Source organism: Harpia harpyja, chromosome Z, assembly GCF_026419915.1.
Source record: "Harpia harpyja isolate bHarHar1 chromosome Z, bHarHar1 primary haplotype, whole genome shotgun sequence".
NCBI classification, from domain to species: Eukaryota; Metazoa; Chordata; class Aves; order Accipitriformes; family Accipitridae; genus Harpia; species Harpia harpyja.
In genome coordinates this window covers 63,524,037-63,545,392 of record NC_068969.1, presented here as the reverse complement: position 1 = coordinate 63,545,392, position 21,356 = coordinate 63,524,037, and the positions used below count along the sequence as shown (strand labels likewise).

Here is a 21,356-nt window from a genome sequence, read left to right as displayed (position 1 = left end):
GAAAAATACGTGATTTGTATAGTGAGGTAGTAAAGCATGCACTGCATCAGTTTAAAATACATTTCACTCCATAAACAAATATTTGCTTTGAGTCCTGCTCTAAGATAATTGATATGAGTGAAAAAGTTAAACTAAATATACTGTTACAGTATGTTAATAGAGTTATGCAAATAAAGTTACATTACAGCAACAGAATTGTAGTACACAATGCTAACAGTGACATTATAGATGCCATACCATCTGGCAAAAAATTAAGAAGAGTTATAAGAACATGGCTCTTTGGACATCTCTCCTCAATGTAACAGTGTGACAACTGTCATTTACTGTATCTTAAGTGTGAAAAGGCCTGTATATTATCAAATTTTAGCAGTTAAAAAAAACCAGTTAACTTGCATTTTGTTTATTTTCCACATGCAAACAATTTTATATAGGAACTAATTGCTCAGGAGGACAAAACTGACAAATCTAAAAAAGAACAATTATAGTAAATTAGAATGTGGGTTATACAACCAAGACAGACCTTACTCTATTACCTTCCTCCTGCATGGGAATCCTTCAGGCTTCCCACCCTAGCCATGCTTTCCCCACTGTCACTGAACTGCACCAAATTTGTCCCTTCCATCCTCCTCCCTGAAGCCTAGAAACTTAGGCAGCTTGGCATGGGACAGACACTGAGAAACAATCCTATATGACTACAAGCCCCAGTGGTACAGGCAAGGAAGGTGCCCGACAGAAACCCAAAAGAGGCAGACTCCACAGAGCACTAAACCTCCTGATACACACAGAGTAATAGTGGGGAGAGCTATGTTAAACCCAGCACCAAAGGGGCAAGACTATACAAGATCCTCTACCTCACAACACTCAGTTTCCAAGGCATCAAAAGATTCTATTTTTCTACAGTCTTCCAGCATATTCAATCCGGTAAGTCCAAGAAGGCAGCAGCACAGGTATAATTGAATATATTTCACCTGCCTCAGTTAAGAAGGCAACCTTCAGTTTGGGAACCAAAAACCGTAAGGAACAGGGTGGGTAGAAATAACCACAGAACTTCAGTGGAACCAGACAACGAAGAGGTTTGGCAAACCTAACACAGAAATCACTGGTAGGTAATGTAGTTTAAAACTCCTGCTACAACATGCTCTTCACATGGTATATTCATCACTATAGCTCAACAAAAAGGAAAAAATACACAGCTAATGTAAAGGCCACATCTAGAAAGGGACAATTGGACAGTGCTCCAGGCAAAACTTTGCCTTACTTGTACGGTAAGAAGCACATCAAGGTATAAATAACCTAATCATCAAGTCCACGTTTAAGCCCCTCAGAGGAATAAATGCAAGCCTTCCCTGTCACACACTTCATTACCATTACGTGGCTTGGTCAGCTTGCTACACATCCCTCCCTCCACCAAGGGGAAGAAAATTCCATTTGTGACATAATTCTGAGGCAACTCTCTCTTAACAGTGTCTTACAGAGCACTGCTTAAGTACCTTTTCCCATCAAATCAGTCATTTCTGGTAATCTAAGTATAATGTAGGAACCTGAGTTAATCTTATGAGATTACTGGTTGATTTCACCTATTCACAGGCATATGTTGTCATTGCAATCTGTGCCCAGATCAAACAGCATATGCTTGTTTAAACCTGAAGTTTGTTCTTGAATGGAAGCACTATGGAAAGTAGTCCAACCAAATTTACTTAAGAGATGATTTGACATCTTGAACATCATCTTAACTCTTAAAAACAAGCTTGAAGCACCACTCTCCAAATAACCAAGACTGTACAATTGTAATTAGATGAGACTAGTGAGGTGTATGCACCTTATTCATACAGCTACCCAACAGAATAAAGCATGATATCAATTCACATAGAATTAACTTTGAATGTAAACATTGCTTGAAAGCAAAAAGCCCATTTTTGCCTTATGGTGGATTAAACAATTGTTCACTGTTTAATTGAGCACCAGAGCAGCTTTTTGCTGACATTGTTCTCCACAGGGTAATCATCACATCAGGCCCAGCCCAAGGAATGTACACATTTAGAACAGAATAGTTCCAGTTGGAAGGGACCTACAACAATCACCTAGTCCAACTGCTTGACCACTCCAGGGCTGACCAAAAGTTAAAGCATGTTATCAAGGGCATTGTCCAAATGCCTCAAACACTGACAGGCTCGGGGTATCAACCACCTCTCTAGGAAGCCTATTCAGTGTTCGATGACCCGTACAGTAAAGAAACATTTTCTAAAAATTTCCAAACTAAGAGGCTGCAACCAACGGTCTGGTTGTTGGAAGAAAGACAGGACTCCTTCCTAATTAAGGGTTAGGAAATCCTTGGGTCAAAACCAGATCTGAATCTAAATGCCTCCAAAGATGAGCCTGGGACACAGAAAAAGAAACGGCAACTTTTGGAACTGAGACCTCCTTCCACAACTACAGCTCAAGAGCATAGGATTACATCTAGATCCTCAGCCATGAAGCCATGAAAACTGAACAGCTTGTCATCTGAATGATGGACAAGTGGAAGAATCTTCAGGGCTCATTTAAGGAACAGCTACGCTTTAAACATAGATACTCTCTTGACATTTCCTTTCCAACACTTTATAGGTACCTTTGGTGTACTGATTCTTTAAACCAGGACAATGGTATACACTTACAGCTCTCAACATCCTAATCCTACCTTGCAGATTATATAAAAGGTAACACTGATGATGGCTTGGAGGCAGGTAAAGTAGAGGGTCAAAACCAGTGTCATCAATGGACCAGTGTTAACTAAAGAGAAGCTTTTTTGATGAAGCAGGATGGTAAGGAACATGTTTAGAACCCAGTAGATCAAGAACAGTTAGAAAGACCATTTGCAGCAACAGGATTCTTCTAGAAAGACAATAGAAGTCTGCTGGCTAATATGGTCTCTAAGAGCAAGACTGTTCCTCCCTTTTCCAGCAGGAAGAAGAGGAATAACAAAGAAAAGATAGTAAAGGATAACATGAAACAGGAAGGGACCAGCTTATATAACAGAAGGACCCATTTTAAACACAGGACCTATTGAAAGAGTAGAAATTAACTGCTCAGACCAGTCAGACTTAATCTATTCAGCAGATGTGCCATGTGTTGAACTCCACTGTAGGGATGCTCTATTTCTATTCAGGACTTCCTGAACAGAAATAAGCTAGAGCAGAGAAATACCAGACTGAGCGTACAAGCACTGTACATGACTGGCACATGCACAGCAAGCCCAACACCTACAGGAGGCACTGGATTTATGGTATATGTACAGACTAAATGAACAGTAAAATCAACATTTTTAAGGCATGAAAAACAAATGTTTGAGATTGCAGACGTTTGAGATTCCAGACTTATGGCAGATGATGGGAGTTACTGCATTTGCCCTTAGGGCAAGACAATATGTATCACCTTTTGTTGGCCTAATGCTAGATGAGAACTGAACTTTTTACATTCAGGTACTCAAAACATTTGTTGTCTGTTTAAAAACTGCAGGTTACAAAGTCTTGGGATCATTAATGTAAGTAGCAAGCATGCCAGTGACTTGTAGTTGTAACTACTGAAGAAAAACATCATTAACAAAAGGAAAGTTTTATAACTGGAGGTAAAGATGCCAGTTTTCTTATCAATCTATCAGAAATTCAAATTGCATATATTTTGCAAGGACTGGTTCAAGATATCTGGCTTCTAGATTTTAACAAAGTTCAGATTTGGAACAAGGGAAAACTACATCAGGGCAAAAATGGTTTGCTAGAGTGAAAATTAAGTGCACTGGAAGTACTGATTAAGCTCCCAGACAGATTCTCTGGTGGTTGTAATTCACCTGTCAGATTAAGGTATACAATGAGAAGTAATACAAAAAGCCCCTAAAACAACTCACAAGATTTCCATTAAAGTGAAACTATTCTTCTATTTCCTCTTACACCAATGAAATTCATTTCACCCTTCAAACTGTATTTATCAAATGAGAAATTGTTTCTTCTCCAAACCACTGCTTAAATTAAAACACCGGTTGAACTAAGCACACTTCAAAAAACTCTCAAACCTTTCTGTTTGGAAAGTATACTATGGAGAACACTGTGCATTATTAGTAAAAACAATGAACTGGAACTTAAAAAAATGCCTTTGTGACATTATAGATACTAATACAATACAGCTAATGCTGTCACTAAGATGTGACACAAAATCATTCCTTGAGCCAGCCATTGGCAGTTAAAACTATCACTGTAACTGGACATACTTTACATATATCCATACATACATATATCCATAAAAATGAACAAAGAATAAAAGCAAAGAAGTGATAGAGGTAGTTAGGGATGACTTCAGTATTTCCTATAACGTTATGACCCTCAAAATCCAAATCTCAGCCTTCCACATGCTCTGCTTAGAGCTGTTGTTCCTCTAAGAACATGTATTCTCTCACTGATTGGATAATGTTCAAAATGACAAGTAAAACAAAATGAAAATTATTCTTTAGTAAGGACAAAAGTGAAAGAACAAGCTGTAGGTAAAATAAACTGCTCACCGTTAAAAGGTATTCCACTGCTCTGTCAGGATTGTTGAAGCTGGCCCTCAGCGCTGCAATTACTTGCTCTCGTTCATAGCCCATTGACATGATCTCAGTCACCATATTCTCATAGGATTGACCTGTCACTAGAAGTAACATGACCACCATTTTAAGGGAATAAGGCAAAAAAAAAAACACCACAAAAAAGTTTGAATGGATAAATTGCATTTCTACCCAAATTTGAGTCGTTCATTAAAGAGTAAAGAACAGCTCCTATTAAACTTGTTGTGGTTCTGTTGCTTTAACTCCAAATATATTCTGGTGGTTTCATCATACGTTTGATTGGAATAATAGAGGGTAATGAACACAATGCAAACTTCTATTGAAAAAAGCAGCACTTGTGATACTTCTGTACTTGTAATTGAAATAATACTACTTCTCTATGCTTTCATCTAAGGTCAAGGGCATCCTCACAGCTAATATTCAATTCCTGATGTAATCAAGAAAAGTCTCCTGCAGTGTAAATTTGGGAATTAAACTTTCTAGGCAGAAATCTGCCTGTCAAACTGTTAACCATTGAGGTTTTTCCAAATAAAGACTTTACACTATGCTATGGTTAGATAGATGACAACTAGTGATGACCAAGTTACAACAGTATATTGCTGGTGATGATGATTTAAGTAATTTAATTAGCTTAACATGGACCAACTCAAGTCAGGCAGAAGACTTAAAGTTGTATCTAGGAAAGTCACTCAAGACCTAAATGAGGGTTTGGGAGAACAAGTTATCTCATTTAGTTCATGTATATTTGACCAGACATCCATCACATCAAATCCCCCAACTCTACAGCACAAATGGATAAAACTGGCCCACACCTGCAGCCATCAAGATGAACGGGTACACACTACATATGGAGCAATTTAAGGACAACTGATGGTACACTAATGGTATCGTAGGGAAAATTATTATCTATTTTCATAATCCATTTTATTTCCCTTCCTTAAAAGAAGACAGCAGGTTTAACAATTAAAAAAAAAAAACCAACCAAACTATTCTATTATAAATTGTAATTGAGCAACATCTTAAAGGTTATCTTCCCATGTGAAAACAGAAAAAAAACCCAAACCAAACCCAGGCATTAAAATACCATCTCCTTCCTTGGATGAAGGTATTCCTGATCTCAGTGGAACCCTACTACTGACTCTGTAACACTAGCAAGTTAGTAGCACGAGAGTTAAATAATTAACAGTCACCATAAAAACAACAGATTGAATTAAGTAGAGGAAACAAATACTGCTAGAGCTACTCTGTTAAGACAAGTAAGTCACAATTAAAAGAACCAAAGAAAATATTAAGTTTTATTCCCTTAGGGAGAAGGTGTTTAACTGAAGCCAACATTAACACAACCACATTGCTTGATTTTTAGAGTGCTTCTAAATATCAGTGGATGTATGACTTAGGGCAATATACTCCATAACGAATAGTAAAACAGCCCTAGCCCAAGGATACTTGTGCATTATCCATAAAGATAAATAATGGATTTACAACCCTTGACTAACCTGAGTATTTATTGTTCAGACTTCAAAATAATAGCACCAACCTGAGTTTAAGGAATTGTAAGTTCATGTCTTCATATACAGCTACAAGATGAATCGTTTTCAAAGACATAAAAAAAAAAATCACCTGAACTTCACTCTAAAGACACATATTTCTTTACATATCTTCAGAGAAATAAAAAAGCCAAGCCAACAACTGTCCCAACACAGTGATTTTGCTAAACTTACTGCTCATGTTCTTTCTTAACACAGCACTAATTTACCCTTACTGTTGCTAACAAACTAATCAAGGTAAACAGCAGACAGAACACCTTTTGATCTAATTAATTACTACTTAACCGTTTATTTCTGCAGTGCTCTTTCAATATAAGCTAGGTAGAGACTAGAATAGTATGAAAGACTTGGTACAGAAAAAAAAGATGCAAGAAGGTTGACTTGCTCTGGACAGACTGCTACATAAGCCATAATTAAAAGCTAAAGAAGGAAACAGAATTACTGCAAATTTAGGCACATGCACTCCATATACAGTCCACTTACTCAAGTCGTGCAAAAGTAAGACCAAGAATAATAATTCAGTAATTGCACAACAGCAACGTCATGATATAGAGTCAGGCCTATCTGTACATAGTGCTGCTGGGAATGTTTGTGAGGTCAATGCCGAACTGATTCTGCTCTTTGCTTTTGCCTTTCAAATAACTTTTTAAAGCTGGATTAAATTTCAAATCCAGTTCATCACGCTCCCCACAACAATTCTTGTCCCATGCCCTGAAGAAAGCTTAGGCTGCTCCACTGAAAGATATGGTTGCACACAAACTGCAAGACATGCAGATCTTCATGTAGCAAGCCACATCGGTTTTCAGACAGCATACCTAACTGAAAACAAAAGCAAATCAGTAGAAGTCAATCCCTGTTTTTAAAGTTAAGTCAATTATCTTCAAACAACTTAATTCAGAAGCCACAATAGGAACATGTCTAGGATCCTACTTAGTATGTAAAAACATACTATGTTAATTTGTACAACCAAATTCCTTTTAAGACAGTTTCTAAAGAAAAAGAACCACAGAGTTCATGCCTATTGCCTTTGAAAAATTTTTGGCATATAACCCTTGCAGTATGCTTACCCAGGAAATGACACTCAATGACTGCTATTTCCAAACTGTTAGGGACAAGTGGGTTTACTGTATCAGATACCAATCAAAGAACTTCCATATAAAATGGATAGTGAGGTGATGCCCTCCTGCTACATTGAAAGGAATTTTTATTTTTTTTTATTCTGAAGATAACTGAATCAAGACCAGCAGCTTAATTAAACGTGTTGGTCATTGTTAACATGAGTATTTGTGATGACCACATCTTGGTCACTAAAGTATAATGACTGGTTAATGAAGCCTACAGCATCTTTGGTAGCAGCAGTCACTTTAAAAATATAACAGAACATGACTGGTTGTCTCCTACAGTATCTATCAGCTAATTCAGCTCATACGTTTCTTCAGTCTAGAACAGTATGTCATAAGACCTAAGCTGCAGTTACACAGACTAAACCTGGTGGCTACCACCAATACACATAAAACTTTACTACTGGTCCTAAATCATCTTGCTTAATCACAACACCTGCCTCCAACATATCCACAGAACCCTACACAAAAATATAAGTGAAACTCTTTAACTTTTTGTACCAAGTTGCAGCTTAATGTTTACAGAGATAAGACAAAATAAAAACCCCACCTTATTTCTGTACCTTAACTTGCTACTCGCTAAAAAAAAAATCCCTTCCAAAAAATTTAAGTAGGAGTAAGGAGTTGTGGGTTTGCCTAGTAATTTCCTAGCTACCATAATCAGCATAAATGAGGGGCAGAACTTCCTATTGTTTTTACCCTGTTTATTCCACTGAGAGACAAAGACATTTAAACTGTCAAAAGAAAAGTGAATTGACTGTAAGTATATGGAGGCATTCATTCCTCAACCCAGATAGCAGCAGATTTGGTTAATTTAACTAATCTAAATGTGTCAAAAGACAGTACTGTCAAAGCTGGAACAAGCGAATAATAAAGACAGCCATTTTATTAGACCTGCACACTGAGAAGCAATGGTGAAAAGGAAAGTGTATACATATTTATGTCCAGTCTTCTATTCAAGCCACTTCAAACTGAACAGCTAGAAGAGAAATTAAGGCAAACGGGGAAAAAAACAGGAATGATAATCTTCCTTTTACACAATAAAAATATACGAAGTAAAGAAGTTCTTGATGCTAGTTCTGAGATACCAACTTCAGGTCTTAGAGTACTTTGATTATAACTTTAACAATGACAGATACAGAAGAAAATGTCAACATCTGCTAATCCGTCATATGTTTCTGCTGCACCAAAATAATGTCTACATTAAAAAAACACTCCACTTACCAAGTGCACTTATAGCATCCTCAAAAAGATTTGATCGAGATGTATCACCTGTTGTACTGTAAGATGAAGACAAGTGCAATGGTAATTACAAAACTTTGGAAAACTTTCTGTTTTTCAAAAAAAGCAGCAGCAGCTGTAACTATAATAGCCCCTTTTGTTTCTAAAAAAACAACAAAGCTTTCCAAAGAGCTCTCTTTTCATCTTGTAGTGAGACCAGATTTTACAAACTTACAATGCTACCATTTTTAACACAAGGCCAACCTCCTCCCCTACCCCCCAGTAGTTTGGCTCTTGCCCATCTGCTCAGGGATTAGCCACCTGCTTGCTTGAATGCTTTAAAGGGTGGGAGAACAAGGTGGATTTTCAAAAGCACACAGCAGTTTCACTAACTGCTTCCCCACAGTCACTGGTTTGACCTCAATGAGGACCCAAGGAGGTCAGTGGCAAGCACTTACTAAAATCTCAGTATCCTACTTTCCCAGGAATATAAACTGCTAACATTTGCAATTACTCCATCTCAAGTTATCAAAGTTGTTAAATTACATGATTAAAGGCTCACCTCCATGAACACCAAAGAACACAGAGGCACAACACCAGGCAGAGGAACCTCACTTAATTCAGTCAGAGCCAAGAGTGCCCCTTTCCTGGCTACTCCAAGGGCTGCAACTTAGAAGCATCAGCCCCTGGTCTCAGGGTGGCACCCCAATGGGTCAATGGGAGAGGCTCTCCAGGTCTCCTTACAGATCAAGGGCATTACTGCCTACAGGATGGTGCGATTCACCATGTGGTGCCAGGAAAAAGCGTTTGGGGATTGTGCAAGACTTATTATGGGATATCCAGGGGAAGAACCAAAGGCAGGGAAAGGGAAGCATCAAGGCACCCTGCAGACGAAAAGCATGGATAAAGAGAGCAAAAAGAGGAGAAAAAGGGCCAGTCACATGTAAATAGCACTTGCCTGGTCATGCCCTGCACCTGACCACCAGTCTATCCTGCCTTCTAATTAAATTTCATTTCTAACTATTTTTCATGCTGGGGTGTCTCTCTATTCTACATGCATGTGTGGGTATGGAAGTCTAAGTGGCCACAGCTGGACAGGGAACCATGAGTCACAGGGATCCACATGTCTGTGGAGCAACTGCAGAGACCAGATACTGTGGAAGTCTCAGTGCCAGCAACTGGAGAAGAGGCCACAGGGGTCCACGTGCCTGGGGCGTCGGCAGCTGAAGAGCCTAGAGTGCACGTGTATTCTGTGTGGATGCATATGCTGGCGTGTGTGTAATCACCAGCAAGCACCAAACTTGACTACAGTGAGTAGGGTAAGACACTTGAGAGCTCGGTACTGAATGGCTCTGAGTCAGAGGCAGCTGCTGGAGAGACTGGAGGGTCCGAGAGAGGAGCTGCTGGAAACACTGTAACATCTGGGGGTCAGCTACTGCTAAGGTCATAGGCCTCAACCAGGTAGTGGAGAGACCTGTCCGTGTGTCCATGAATGAGGCGACTGGGAGACTAGGGAATCTAGGGACTAGCTACCAGGTTCAGTACATGTCTACAGCTGGTTCCTGGATGGATCCTCTGTATGCGTGCGCACACATGTATGCGTGCAAAGGGAATCTGAGTATCAGCAACTGCAGCAGGGTTGCAGGGCTCAGGAAGTAACATGCCCAGGTACCAAAAACTTGGGAGACTGGGAGATCTAAGGGCCAGCTATCAGAACAGACTGTCTAAGGCCAGCTACTGGAGAAATTCATATTGTTCATTTTTATGTTTGTGCATATGTATTTTGCGCTAGTGGCCTTTGTTCTGAGTAGCCAGAGGGGAACAGGATGCGACTGCTGCTGTTGTATGGTTGCTTCGGTGCCGTTTTTTTCCTGCCTGTGTTGACCTATGCAGCCAGCCATACATACAGGTATATACATACTGTGTGTATGTATACTTGATACTTGATAGACCTGGGGACATGGAGCTGCAGCAGCCTCGCATCCATCAGGCTACCAGAGTCATCAACTCCTATTAGCAAGTAAAAGATCATCAGATTAATCTGAATCAGTTTTCAGAAGATGCCACTAAAAATCTAACAAGGCATTTACAGAGATGCAGTTTTTTATGTAAGAAAAAATTGGTTGCAACAAGAATGCTTCTCTAGTATCTATCACTAGTAAGATTTACAACTAAAAAAGATCAAAGGCAAAACAGGACACCAGTTTGCCTGGCCATGGCTCAATAAATCTTCAACAGCCTTAGTAATTTAACTTCTGAAGCAAATCAGAAACAAGCAGTACTCACTGAAATCAAGGCAGGTGGTAACTACAATGTATTGGTTAAATTATTCTCTTCCTTCTTGTTAAGTATGTACACTGAGGCTCCCTTATTGCAGTTTTACAACACTGCAATATATATATGGAAAATCTGGAAAGCACTGTTTCACTATCAAAGATTTAATCTAATATTTGAACCTACTGGAAAAACTGAGCAGCAAAAATTCTTACCCATTAACATTTAAAAATTCTAAGTTATTTGACTGATAAATGAAGCTTCATTTGTGTTCCATTTTAAAAAGATGTCCATTTCTCAGAATTGCAAAATCAAATCGTCAGTTAGGGTACTTAGTGCAAGAAATTTGTGATGACATTTTCAAGATATTGGGCAATTGCAAGTTTTGTTTCCTTTTCCTCAAATCAATATTTGATAGTGTTTGAATACAACCACTTCAAAAATTAATTTCTTGTGCACCAGTATTCACATAAATAACACACAAATAATTGAAGACCAGTGTATGAAAAATGAAGACTTGAAGCTATGCAGCACTTCAAGGGCCATTAAACTACAGTTAACAGCATTTTTATCCCATGCAATACTTAAAAGTGGGCAACTTAAAGTGAGCAAAAAAAGGCCACAGTATACAATAAGGATGGAACCTCTAACTTCCATTTGATTTTCTTAAATGTAGAGAATTGAGGTTAAAAGCCATCCCAACTCCCACAACTATCTGCAGATGGACCAAGGAGCATTCAGCACAAATAAGCTTGTAGCTTTAAGACATTACAAGATTAAGAGCAATACTATATCCTACTTTTTGGAAGAAAAAGCTCTTTCCAGAAATTAGAGACTCTTACAGCAATAAAGAACTTATGGTTCAAATCTAAGCAACATGATTCAAAATACAATCAGAGGTCTATAAACAGGACAGGACACATCCCTCTGAAGTCTTTAAGAGCTTTGTGAACAGTAGATGACCACACAGGTGAATATCCTCAGTCTGAAAAGAAACTTGTGCCACAATAACTCTGAAATGCCTAATGGGAGCACAAGTCCTGTGTCATTTAACTCTCCACTCCATAGGTTTAGTCCCAAGACCACACTTCCCACAGGAGATGGTGTAAGCAGGGAGGGGCACTTCTTACTATCAGTAATGTTTTACTTGAGACAAAGACTGAAGTTACAGTTAAGAAAGAAGAAAAATATGTAGAACGGAGAAAATGATCAGACTACCACTGTAATGGAAAATTCAGCTTAAAATCAAAACTAGAAGCAACAGAAATGGACAGGGAAGTCGGTTTTGGAGGCTCATTCATACCTGTCAGTTGATGATGCGCTGACAGCAGCCGGTGCCTCAGATGTTTTTTCTGCTGTCTTCTCTTCTTTAGGAGCACTCACAGGTGCAGATTCATAAGCAACTGCATCTGGTGCTGGTGGTGGAGGGACAGCAGCTGGCACAGGGTCAGCAGGGCTTGGTGCAGTGAGTGGTGCGGGAGCTGCAGCAGTCGAGGTCATAGTGGTAGTAGCATCGGACTGCTGAGTTGCTCCAGCTGCTGCTTTGGGCTACAGGAGGACAACAGAATTCAAACACAGCACAAAGCTCCGAAACCTATGCTTTCTATAGTCAGCACGTTGATTAAGTTCTGTTAAGACCATTTGTGTTAGACATTGCTGCCTCAACATCAAGCATAACATTAAAACATTGCAAGACATTAAATCTATGCCTTTTATTGTGTTTAAACAGGCAACTGATAGTGTCACTAAAGTACTTATTTAGACACCTAAGCACTCACACTATTTGAGTATGAAGTGAAATGCAAAGATAAGATCTAAATATTTATAGACCAAAATACTCTAAACGTGAAAACAATCTTGTTTTACAAAAGCATGTTTTTCAGAAGAAACTAAAACACTTGTCAAAAGACATCTGACAAGCATAACAAGCATAAGGTTTTCTCACCACTTAAATTTGGAAAAGTGATAAAGACAGAAATCACATTTCATTATGAATGCTATTTGCTGGAAAATGAGATGCTAAAAAATTTAAACTTAACTTGCAACAAGTTTTACTTATGCGCTTTTTACATTCAAAGCACTACATAAATAACATTTCACATAAACTTGAGTTCTGTAGTGAGCACCAAATATCCAGCAGAATCAAGGACTACCAAATCTACAGCAACAAATTTAGAGTGGGTAATACTTGCATATAATTGTGATTTAATCTTCACATCTCTATTGGAAACATGCATTTTTCTTGGATACAGTCTTAATCCCATTATATAGAAATTACACTTCTCAGAAGGCATGCAACTTCTAGCTAAGGTATGGAAGCTGTATCACTGTAGTCCCTTACTTATGAATATCCTTAAGGATGCACAAGGCTGACCCCCATCTCTGCCTTACCAAAAGAAATAGTTGAACTTTAACAAAACACAACTACTTATTCAAGGTGAATCAATTTCAGACAATATTTGCTTAAACTAGGAAAAGTGTATTTCCTCCTTTTGTCTGAAAGGAAAGGAGATGTTGGGAATTAAGTTTCCAACATAACAGGCACAATAAAGAACTTTTAAAAAGCATTCACAGAAAAACACTGAAATAGACCGAGCATCAAAGTTAGCCATTGTGCGTGCTTACATGATAGGGCATGTCTTATCCAGAAAAGAATCAAGGAAAGGGAAACTGAGCTTAAAGACTTAGTAAAAAGACCATAACAGTGAAGAAATGCCCAACTCTGAAACACAGGTCCTTTAACATAAGAGGGTATTGTATTTAGCAGTTCTTCATGGAGAACACATATAGCAGTGTTTCTTCTGCTATAAACAAAATGAAAGCTATGCTCTGAAATCCCATCTGCACCTGTTTTCTTGTACTCATAAATGCCTCTTCTCCAGGCAAACCACAGACTAGAACACTGTTCAGGAAGACAGCAATAACACTTACGTTCAAACAGAGAATCTAATGAGCCAATACCAGACAGAAGCGAAGAGCAACTGAATATAGGTTTTCTTTGTCAGAAGGAGGACCTTTAACACCAAAATGAACTTCCTATCTCAAGACAGAGATGAAGCCAGTTTTATTCAGATCTCAAGGGTCTGGAATGCCTAGAAAATCAGTGTCTTGATTCCCAGAAGCAATCTGGTGACTGGTTAAGAGGAGAGATACTTCAAATACATGCCACAGTCATTCCCTTTAATTTGCCATTGCAGCCATTCAAAACTCACAGGTTTGTTGATTGGCATACATATCCTTTCTCTACTGGTTTAAGCTGTTGAGCTTGTCTTTTGTCAACAGCCATGAGTTTCGAGCTGTGAAACACCTATGAGTTTTGAAAAGCAACATGGCAAGACTGAAAGAGTTCTGTACAGAGGATTTAGTAACAAACTATCTAGGTTCCCTTCTTCCTTTTAATATCACTGGAAAAATAACACAGCGAGACAAGAAAGAAGAAACAGTAAAATCAGTCACTGGCAAATTTTTTCTTTGATGTAAACATTCAGCACACAGCAGAAACAACAATCAGCGTAGGCAAACTAGGAATGTGAAGCAGTATTTTGTATCGATTTGCAAAAGCATTTATTTTTACTGTTGACCAAAACTTTCATATGATCAAATTCCACTGGTTTTAAGGATAGGCATATACAAGCACTCATCACAATGAAAAAAAGAATGAAATGAATGCAATTTCCTTTTCAAAAATATGGACTACTCACTTTTGTTACCATAACCACCACAAAGTTCTTCTCATCTATTTTGTATTCTTTAAGAGCAGTATCATCATTAAGGATTTTACCTGGCAAATTGAACAGATACAAATTAAGAAAAAGTTATTTAACAGATCATTAGGTGATCTTGGGATTCCCTCATATAAACACAGTTCTAAAAAAAAAAAAAAAAACAAAACCATAAAAGCATGTTTTATGCAGATTTATAAATACTAAAAACCCTACGAAAAGTGTTTTGGCTATTAAGCTTCGGCAGTAGAGCTACAGGTAATTTTCGTCCTATGATGTCCGCAGCACTCGTTAGCTCCAAGACTGTTGCCATAAGTGTTGAAGATTCTTCAAATCATTTAAAAGAGAAGCATTGAATCTAGAGAAAGATTTATTGGACCTTTAACACAGATACAAGTAATGTAGAGCTTTAGCACACAATAAGCTTAACTGAACAACTTAGGCCTGCTTATCCACTCTAGACACAGTAAGAAAATTCCTTCCTGCTTATCTTCAGTTTGCCCTTCAGATGCAGTAAACTATCTACAGTTCCCAGACTGTTTATCTGCATTAGATAAGTTTGTGACTTTGCAACTTTAACAATTTGTTCTCAAAAGAAGGCTAAAACATTAGAAAAAGCTAGAACCATGCCATATCCTCCTACCTTGGCAGAAAGATGAAAAAAAAAGATCAGACAAAACCAGAAACATTTGTTATACCACCACTTTTGATGTTTCATAAGCAGAGACAGTACTGTGGCAAAGCAGATTTGCCTCATGTCTACAAGAACTCAGAAACACATTAAACCACAGACTTTTTTTTTTTTTTTTAGGATAAGCTCATTTAGAGGCAGTACCACTAATCAGAAAATTATGTCTGTATTTCAGCGAGTTTTATAGCACCTACTTCTACTACAGAATTTTTAGGAAATATTTTATGATTTTAATTGATTCATTTTCTGAAGATGTGCCAAGGACCGCTTCCCTACTTCAAGAGGAAAATACACATTTTCATAACCATTCTCAGTGCTAGTGGAATACACCACTTAAAACTAGCAGGACACATTCTTATCCTGATGATTGCAAGGAAATCAAGCGATGCATATATGCTGCATGGCACTTGGAAGACAAATGAGGTGGCACTCTCCTACTCTATACTGGTTCCACCAGTCTTGCAGGTCAAATACTCAAGAACGAATTATACGTACTGTAGTAGCAGTAATACCTGTAGCAGATGGTGCAGCATCTGACTCACAACCTACACAGGTTTACTGACAATTTTCTGGTTTATAGGCACTTTGGGCAGGAGCTTGCACAATGTATATATGTAGACATCCTATCTTCTCAGGACCCACCACTTTCAAGGTTTCTAGACTTTACCCTAATACAGATGACAACACAACAGATCTACCTCACTGCTGATTAGCATAACCTTTTTATTTAACCTTTTTATTACCTTAAATTTGAAAAAAAAATTGCAAGCATTTTTAATAACAAATGGTATACTTCTAATCAGGTTCAGTTGGGATATCACTCTGCTTTACCGAACTATGAAAATTCTAAAGCTCATTTTAATGAAAGTAAAAAAGTCAGCAATACACCCTTGTTGTATCTCTTGTCCAAGAAAAAAATACAAGAAATTTTTGGATGGTCTTCTATTCTAAATCTTATTTCCTGCATTTCCTACTGCTTGTGAGGATTATACAATGCTGAGGATAAATTCTGGCTTCTGAAAATACTCAAGTCATATCATATGATCTTACACAACCCTTGATTTTTCTAATCATGGAAATATAATATTAATAGTGTCAAGCATTTATACATAATGCACAAGGCCTTCTGCCTTGCTTATATTTATTACACATACGACTTTTACCTTCATGTTCTTGATGTGCATTCCCTTTCCTGAAGTACAACTGACATAAAACTTGCTCAGAAACATAGTCCTGAGGAGTCTGTACAAACATGGAGAGAATCCTGACTTCTCTTCCATTAGCATCTTTCTATTATGATCAGTGGCTTTGCCTTATTAGAAGTGGAAAACCAATACTGTTTACAAAGCAGTACAATGAAGAAGTAAAAAGACCACCAAAGTTTCTTGCAAGCATGGTTTGAGAGAAAAAGCAGTAGAAGGGGTATTGGAATAGAACTTTTTAAGTTCTGACGCAAAGTGAGAACAAAAAAATGGATCTGTGTATTAGTGCCAGAATGGACCAGCCAGGTAGAAAACAGTAAAAAAAAATTGCCAAAAAAATTTCGAGTTATGTTAGCTCAGATAAAGTAACTTCATGTCTTTATCTGACATTAGCCTGCTTTTTGCTAGTGCATAATACATGTTTCTAATGATGGCTTAAAAGTATTGAAAGCACCTTTGTACAGCAAGGATTTGCTGGTGGGTTTCTTTTGTTAATACAAAAGAAATAATCTGATTTTTAATTCTCTGCGGTATATAGAGGAATGCTTCAGTTACACACAGCATAAACTGAACAAAAGACAAGAGTAAACCCAGAACATGAGATGTTACCTGCTTAAATCCTGATTTCTTGTAAACAAAACCTATTTCTACTTCACCTAGCATAACCCACCCAGAACTAAAGCTGTTAGCATATCATGCTATAAGAGCAAAGATAACAACAGACACACATGTATTAAAACCTGAAAAATTCTGACTAAAAATTAAGAGTTTGTTGCTGGTTTGTTCTTGTGTTTGTGTTTGGTTTTTTTTAACCTGTTTGCATTTCAGTACTTACAATCTTTAGAAGACTTAACATTCACATCAAAGTCAAAGAACAACATTAAAAAAAAAGGTAGATTCAGGTACAGTAACTTCAGAATATTGATTACCTGCGTAAATTAGTTTTTGACCAGCTACTGGAAAAGCATCTTTCCCCCTTTCTGATTCAATCTTCTCTTTCAGTGCCTTCACCTAAAGCACAGAAACAATCTTAATGAAAAAAACCCAGAAGTTACACAATACAAACCTAATCAAGTACACTTTGTTCTAAGTTTTAAATACTAAAAAGTAGTTTTCAGTCATATCTTGATTATGTCAAGTACATCAGTCTTCCAAAGACGTCATTGCAACCACTTGCAGAGCAACATGTTCCCTTCCCAAATAATCTCTCGTGCTTAATCAAATTAGATAAGTAATTTCTCCAGGAGAAGTCTTTAAGTACAAGTTTACAACACAGTGAAAAACTGAGAAATTTGCACAAAAAATGCTTTTATCTACTGACTCATTTCCCGTCCCTGTTACTTCTCTGAATGCAGGAGGTACACATGCTATACACAGCTGGAGGCTTTCTTCATCATAATGACTCTTCAGGGAATGCCTGGTTTTTTGGTACGGTCACCATGACATTTGATTTAACTCACTGGAATGACCTGAAACCTTGATATGCAAAGACTTGTGCAAACTGTCCAATTGTTCATTTATGTAATTAATCTTCAACTCTTTCCCCTCCCCCATGATTTTTTGAGCTTTGCATAGCAATTTTAAGCATACACATGAAAGCGTTTTTGCCTTATTTACTTGCTTACACAGACCACTAACATACAGTCCACACTTTCAGAGCACCACATACAATAGCTCAAATGACACTGTGTTACTTGTCATGTATCAGAATGCCTGTATTCTCCAGAAAGACTGCCTAACGCTATCCTGAGGAGATAAAGGATGTTCCTGTAGAAGCATTTCTGCACTGACACATTTGAAAACATGTTTTAAGACAAACTGCCTGTATACAAACATTCATTCTTCTTGCTTCCTGACAGACACTCCCAATATACATAAAACAAAGACAACCAATCTGTTATGAACTTATTACTACAAACTAACTCCATCTTCTAAAGTTTCTTTTTCCTGAATATTCATAACGTTTTTTCATGAAATGCTGCAATTGAGATGCATATACCTAGCGATTTAACCAGCTAAGCACATGAAAGTGTATTTATCTTGACAGCTTAATTGGACTGGCAACTACTTGTGCCACAGGCACCTGCAGTACTATCATTTTGCATTAATTTTTAAAGTTGTAGCTCACTATTAGGGTTGCTTCAGTAGAAAATACTGTTTCAGTGTATTTACAGGTGCTAAATGGTACATATTTACTGAGAAGCTGAGCTTTGTGATTCTCAGCATAATTAAAATCTGTCATCCACTTCACATGCCAGTCATGCTTCCTGGCTTCACTTTATTCTTCTGTTAATCATGTCTTAGACTTTTGTGTTACCTTTCCCCTTTTCCTTCATTGGTCCGCTCGCTTCTTCTCCCTCTTCCTCTCAGATTTTATTTCCATGTTTCTTTATCAATCTCCTTACCAGGCTAATCCTTTCAGTTTGGATGTTTGGTCCAAAAGACACAAACCAAACTTTTACACTCAGAATGGAGCTGCATCTTTTCAGCAGTATGCATAAAAAGGAGTGTTTGTTTTACCAGGCTTCACGACCCAGCAAAGGAGGCCTGCAGAACCAAACCTTTTCTGTAAGCTTACACCTGATGCAGGTGATTAAATCACTAGCCACACAAGGATACAGAACACAACATATGACTTCCATCTACAGAACCACACCAAAATAGGAAGCCAACTCTTTTTTTCCTCAGCAGATAGAGGAAGGATGCTTTTGGTATCCTTATTATACATGCCATCCCAGCACCTGCCAAAAGCTTTAAAATCAGTCTCCAGCCAGCCAATTGCTTTTCCACAGCAAAACTAACAGCAGCTCACTGCCATCCATAAGCCTTCAGGCAGGGTCAAACCATTACTCATTTTTATAATAATTTGCTGATAGCATCATCATTCTCATGCACCTACTTTACAAAAGTCTGTTCTCTCCCTGGGTTTACATTTATTTTAAAAGAGTATTTCCTTGAAAACTAAACATCTAATTCATGATTTTTAATTATTTTAATTATTAATTTAAAATTCTGTAATGTAGATCAAGTCGCTCCTACAAAACTGAAAATATACAAAATAGTCAAGTAACTTCCAGAAAACACATTTCAAAACACTGTTTAACTGTTTTATACAGAATAGTGCTTTATGTAAGGGAATCTGTCATCACTTAAGTGAATTCACGTAAGTGATCATACCTATTCAAAGGAGGAAACGAAAAGGACTTCTACTGAAGCCAACTCTTAACTGCTATAGCTTGAATCTGCAAGAGAATGCTGTCAGCTGCAGACATCAGCATTCTCCTGTTAGAGGCAGAAGTTTAAGAAACACTCAAGCTAAAATAAGTTTTTATAAACAGTGCCTGCCTGTTCTTTTGGCTTTCGTCAGCACCTAGCCTGAGACCAAAACCACTTTATTTGCAGAGGACACAATACTAATTCTCAGAATAAAAAAGAAATAGGTAATATCAGAAACATCAAATTCAACAGTAACATGCTAGTGGCATAAAATTTCCTCTTGTAGTTCTAACTGGAGTGACTGAAGACTTAGCACTCACTAACAAGAAGATAGCTGTGCCCTTAATTCTGCCAAAAGAAAAGAGTACGTAAGAGCACTCCCTGAACAACCTGTCTGTCATCAGACACAGCAGTCTGAACCACCTTCATTTAGATTTAAACTGTAAATGCTCCTTTTTCAAGGAAGAAGAAAAAAAAAACCCTCTCACTGCTCCTCAGAAAGGCAGTTTCATTGTCCAGCTAGTGGTACAGTGAGCTGCTGAAAAGAGCAACATCCTAAGCTTTGCCTCTAGCAAATTACATTGCTGACAATCTAGACTTCAGCATTACCATCAGCCTCAGGTTATTAAGTGAAAATTAATTTCAGGAAAGCACACCCAGCACATCGATCTGTCAAACTTAGAAAGCATGTTTAAGATACACAGTCAACCTCTGCATCCATTAACATTATGACATATTTTTCTGGAAAATACAGATACATAAACCAAACCTCCAGGCTACCTAGCTTTATTCCACCTGATCAGAGTTCAAAATTGTCCTGGTTTCAACTGGGATAGAGTTAATTTTCTTTCTAGTAGCTGGTACAGTGTTATGTTTTGGGTTCAGTATGAGAATAATGTTGGTAACACACTGATGCTTTCAGTTGTTGTTAAGTAGTGTTCATACCAAGTCAAGGATTTCTCAGCTTCTCACACCCAGCCAGCAAGAAGGCTGGAGGGGCACAAGAAGTTGGGAGGGGACACAGCCAGGACAGCTGACCCAAACTGGCCAAAGGGATATGCCATACCATGTGGCATCATGCCCAGTATATAAACTGGGAGGAGCTGGCCTTGGGGGGAGATGCTGCTCGGGAACTAACTGGACATCAGTCGGTGGGCAGCGAGCAATTGCTTTGTGCACCACCTCTTTTGTATATTCCAATCCTTTATTATTGTAATTTTATTATTGTTACTATTATCATTATTAGTTTCTTCCTTTCTGTTCTATTAAACTGTTCTTATCTCAACACATGAGTTTTAACTTTTTTTTTCCCCCGATTCTCTCCCCGTCCCACTGGGTGGGGGGAAGTAGGTGAGCAGCTGCGTGGTGCTTAGTTGCTGGCTGGGGTTAAACCACAACAAAAATGTATTTCAGTCCTCAGAGAATCCCATTTTTCTTCTGCCCTAATAAATTCTGCAGCAGAATAAAGCGCGCCCATACTTTATGACAACACCTTTAAGAATGAGCATCAATTCATCTGCAAACACTTACCCTAAAGATTCAAAAACAGCACACTTGCACACTACAGCGGCCAACTTGGAAGACAATTTTCTTCTGCCCCCTATGAATTTAGATGCAAAACTATCCCTACTATTCAGAGACTGCACTGAACACAAAGTCCTCAAGAACAGGTGCTATGCAAACCATTTAAGTCAGAGCTGATCAACTCCTAACCGAAAAACTGAGGTCTTCCTAAGAAACACCAGTTCCCAATTGCACCCCAGCTGGGCATCCTAAAAACAAGTTACAT

The 21,356-nt window shown here is 38.1% G+C and overlaps 1 protein-coding gene across 3 annotated transcripts in view; it reads right to left on the bottom strand.

Annotated features, from left to right (window-relative positions):
- RAD23B (RAD23 homolog B, nucleotide excision repair protein) overlaps nucleotides 1-21,356 on the bottom strand; it is a 37,184-nt gene that overhangs the window by 6,216 nt on the left and 9,612 nt on the right. For 2 of the 3 annotated variants that reach the window (XM_052776461.1, XM_052776462.1), the window contains exons 2-6: nucleotides 17,281-17,362; nucleotides 14,438-14,517; nucleotides 12,040-12,284; nucleotides 8,466-8,521; nucleotides 4,529-4,656 (exon numbers count right to left, since the gene is read on the bottom strand). In XM_052776461.1, coding sequence (XP_052632421.1) covers nucleotides 4,529-4,656; nucleotides 8,466-8,521; nucleotides 12,040-12,284; nucleotides 14,438-14,517; nucleotides 17,281-17,362 — 591 coding nt within the window. The remainder of the gene's footprint in view (nucleotides 1-4,528; nucleotides 4,657-8,465; nucleotides 8,522-12,039; nucleotides 12,285-14,437; nucleotides 14,518-17,280; nucleotides 17,363-21,356) is intronic. The other variant, XM_052776463.1, reaches the window with a different exon arrangement.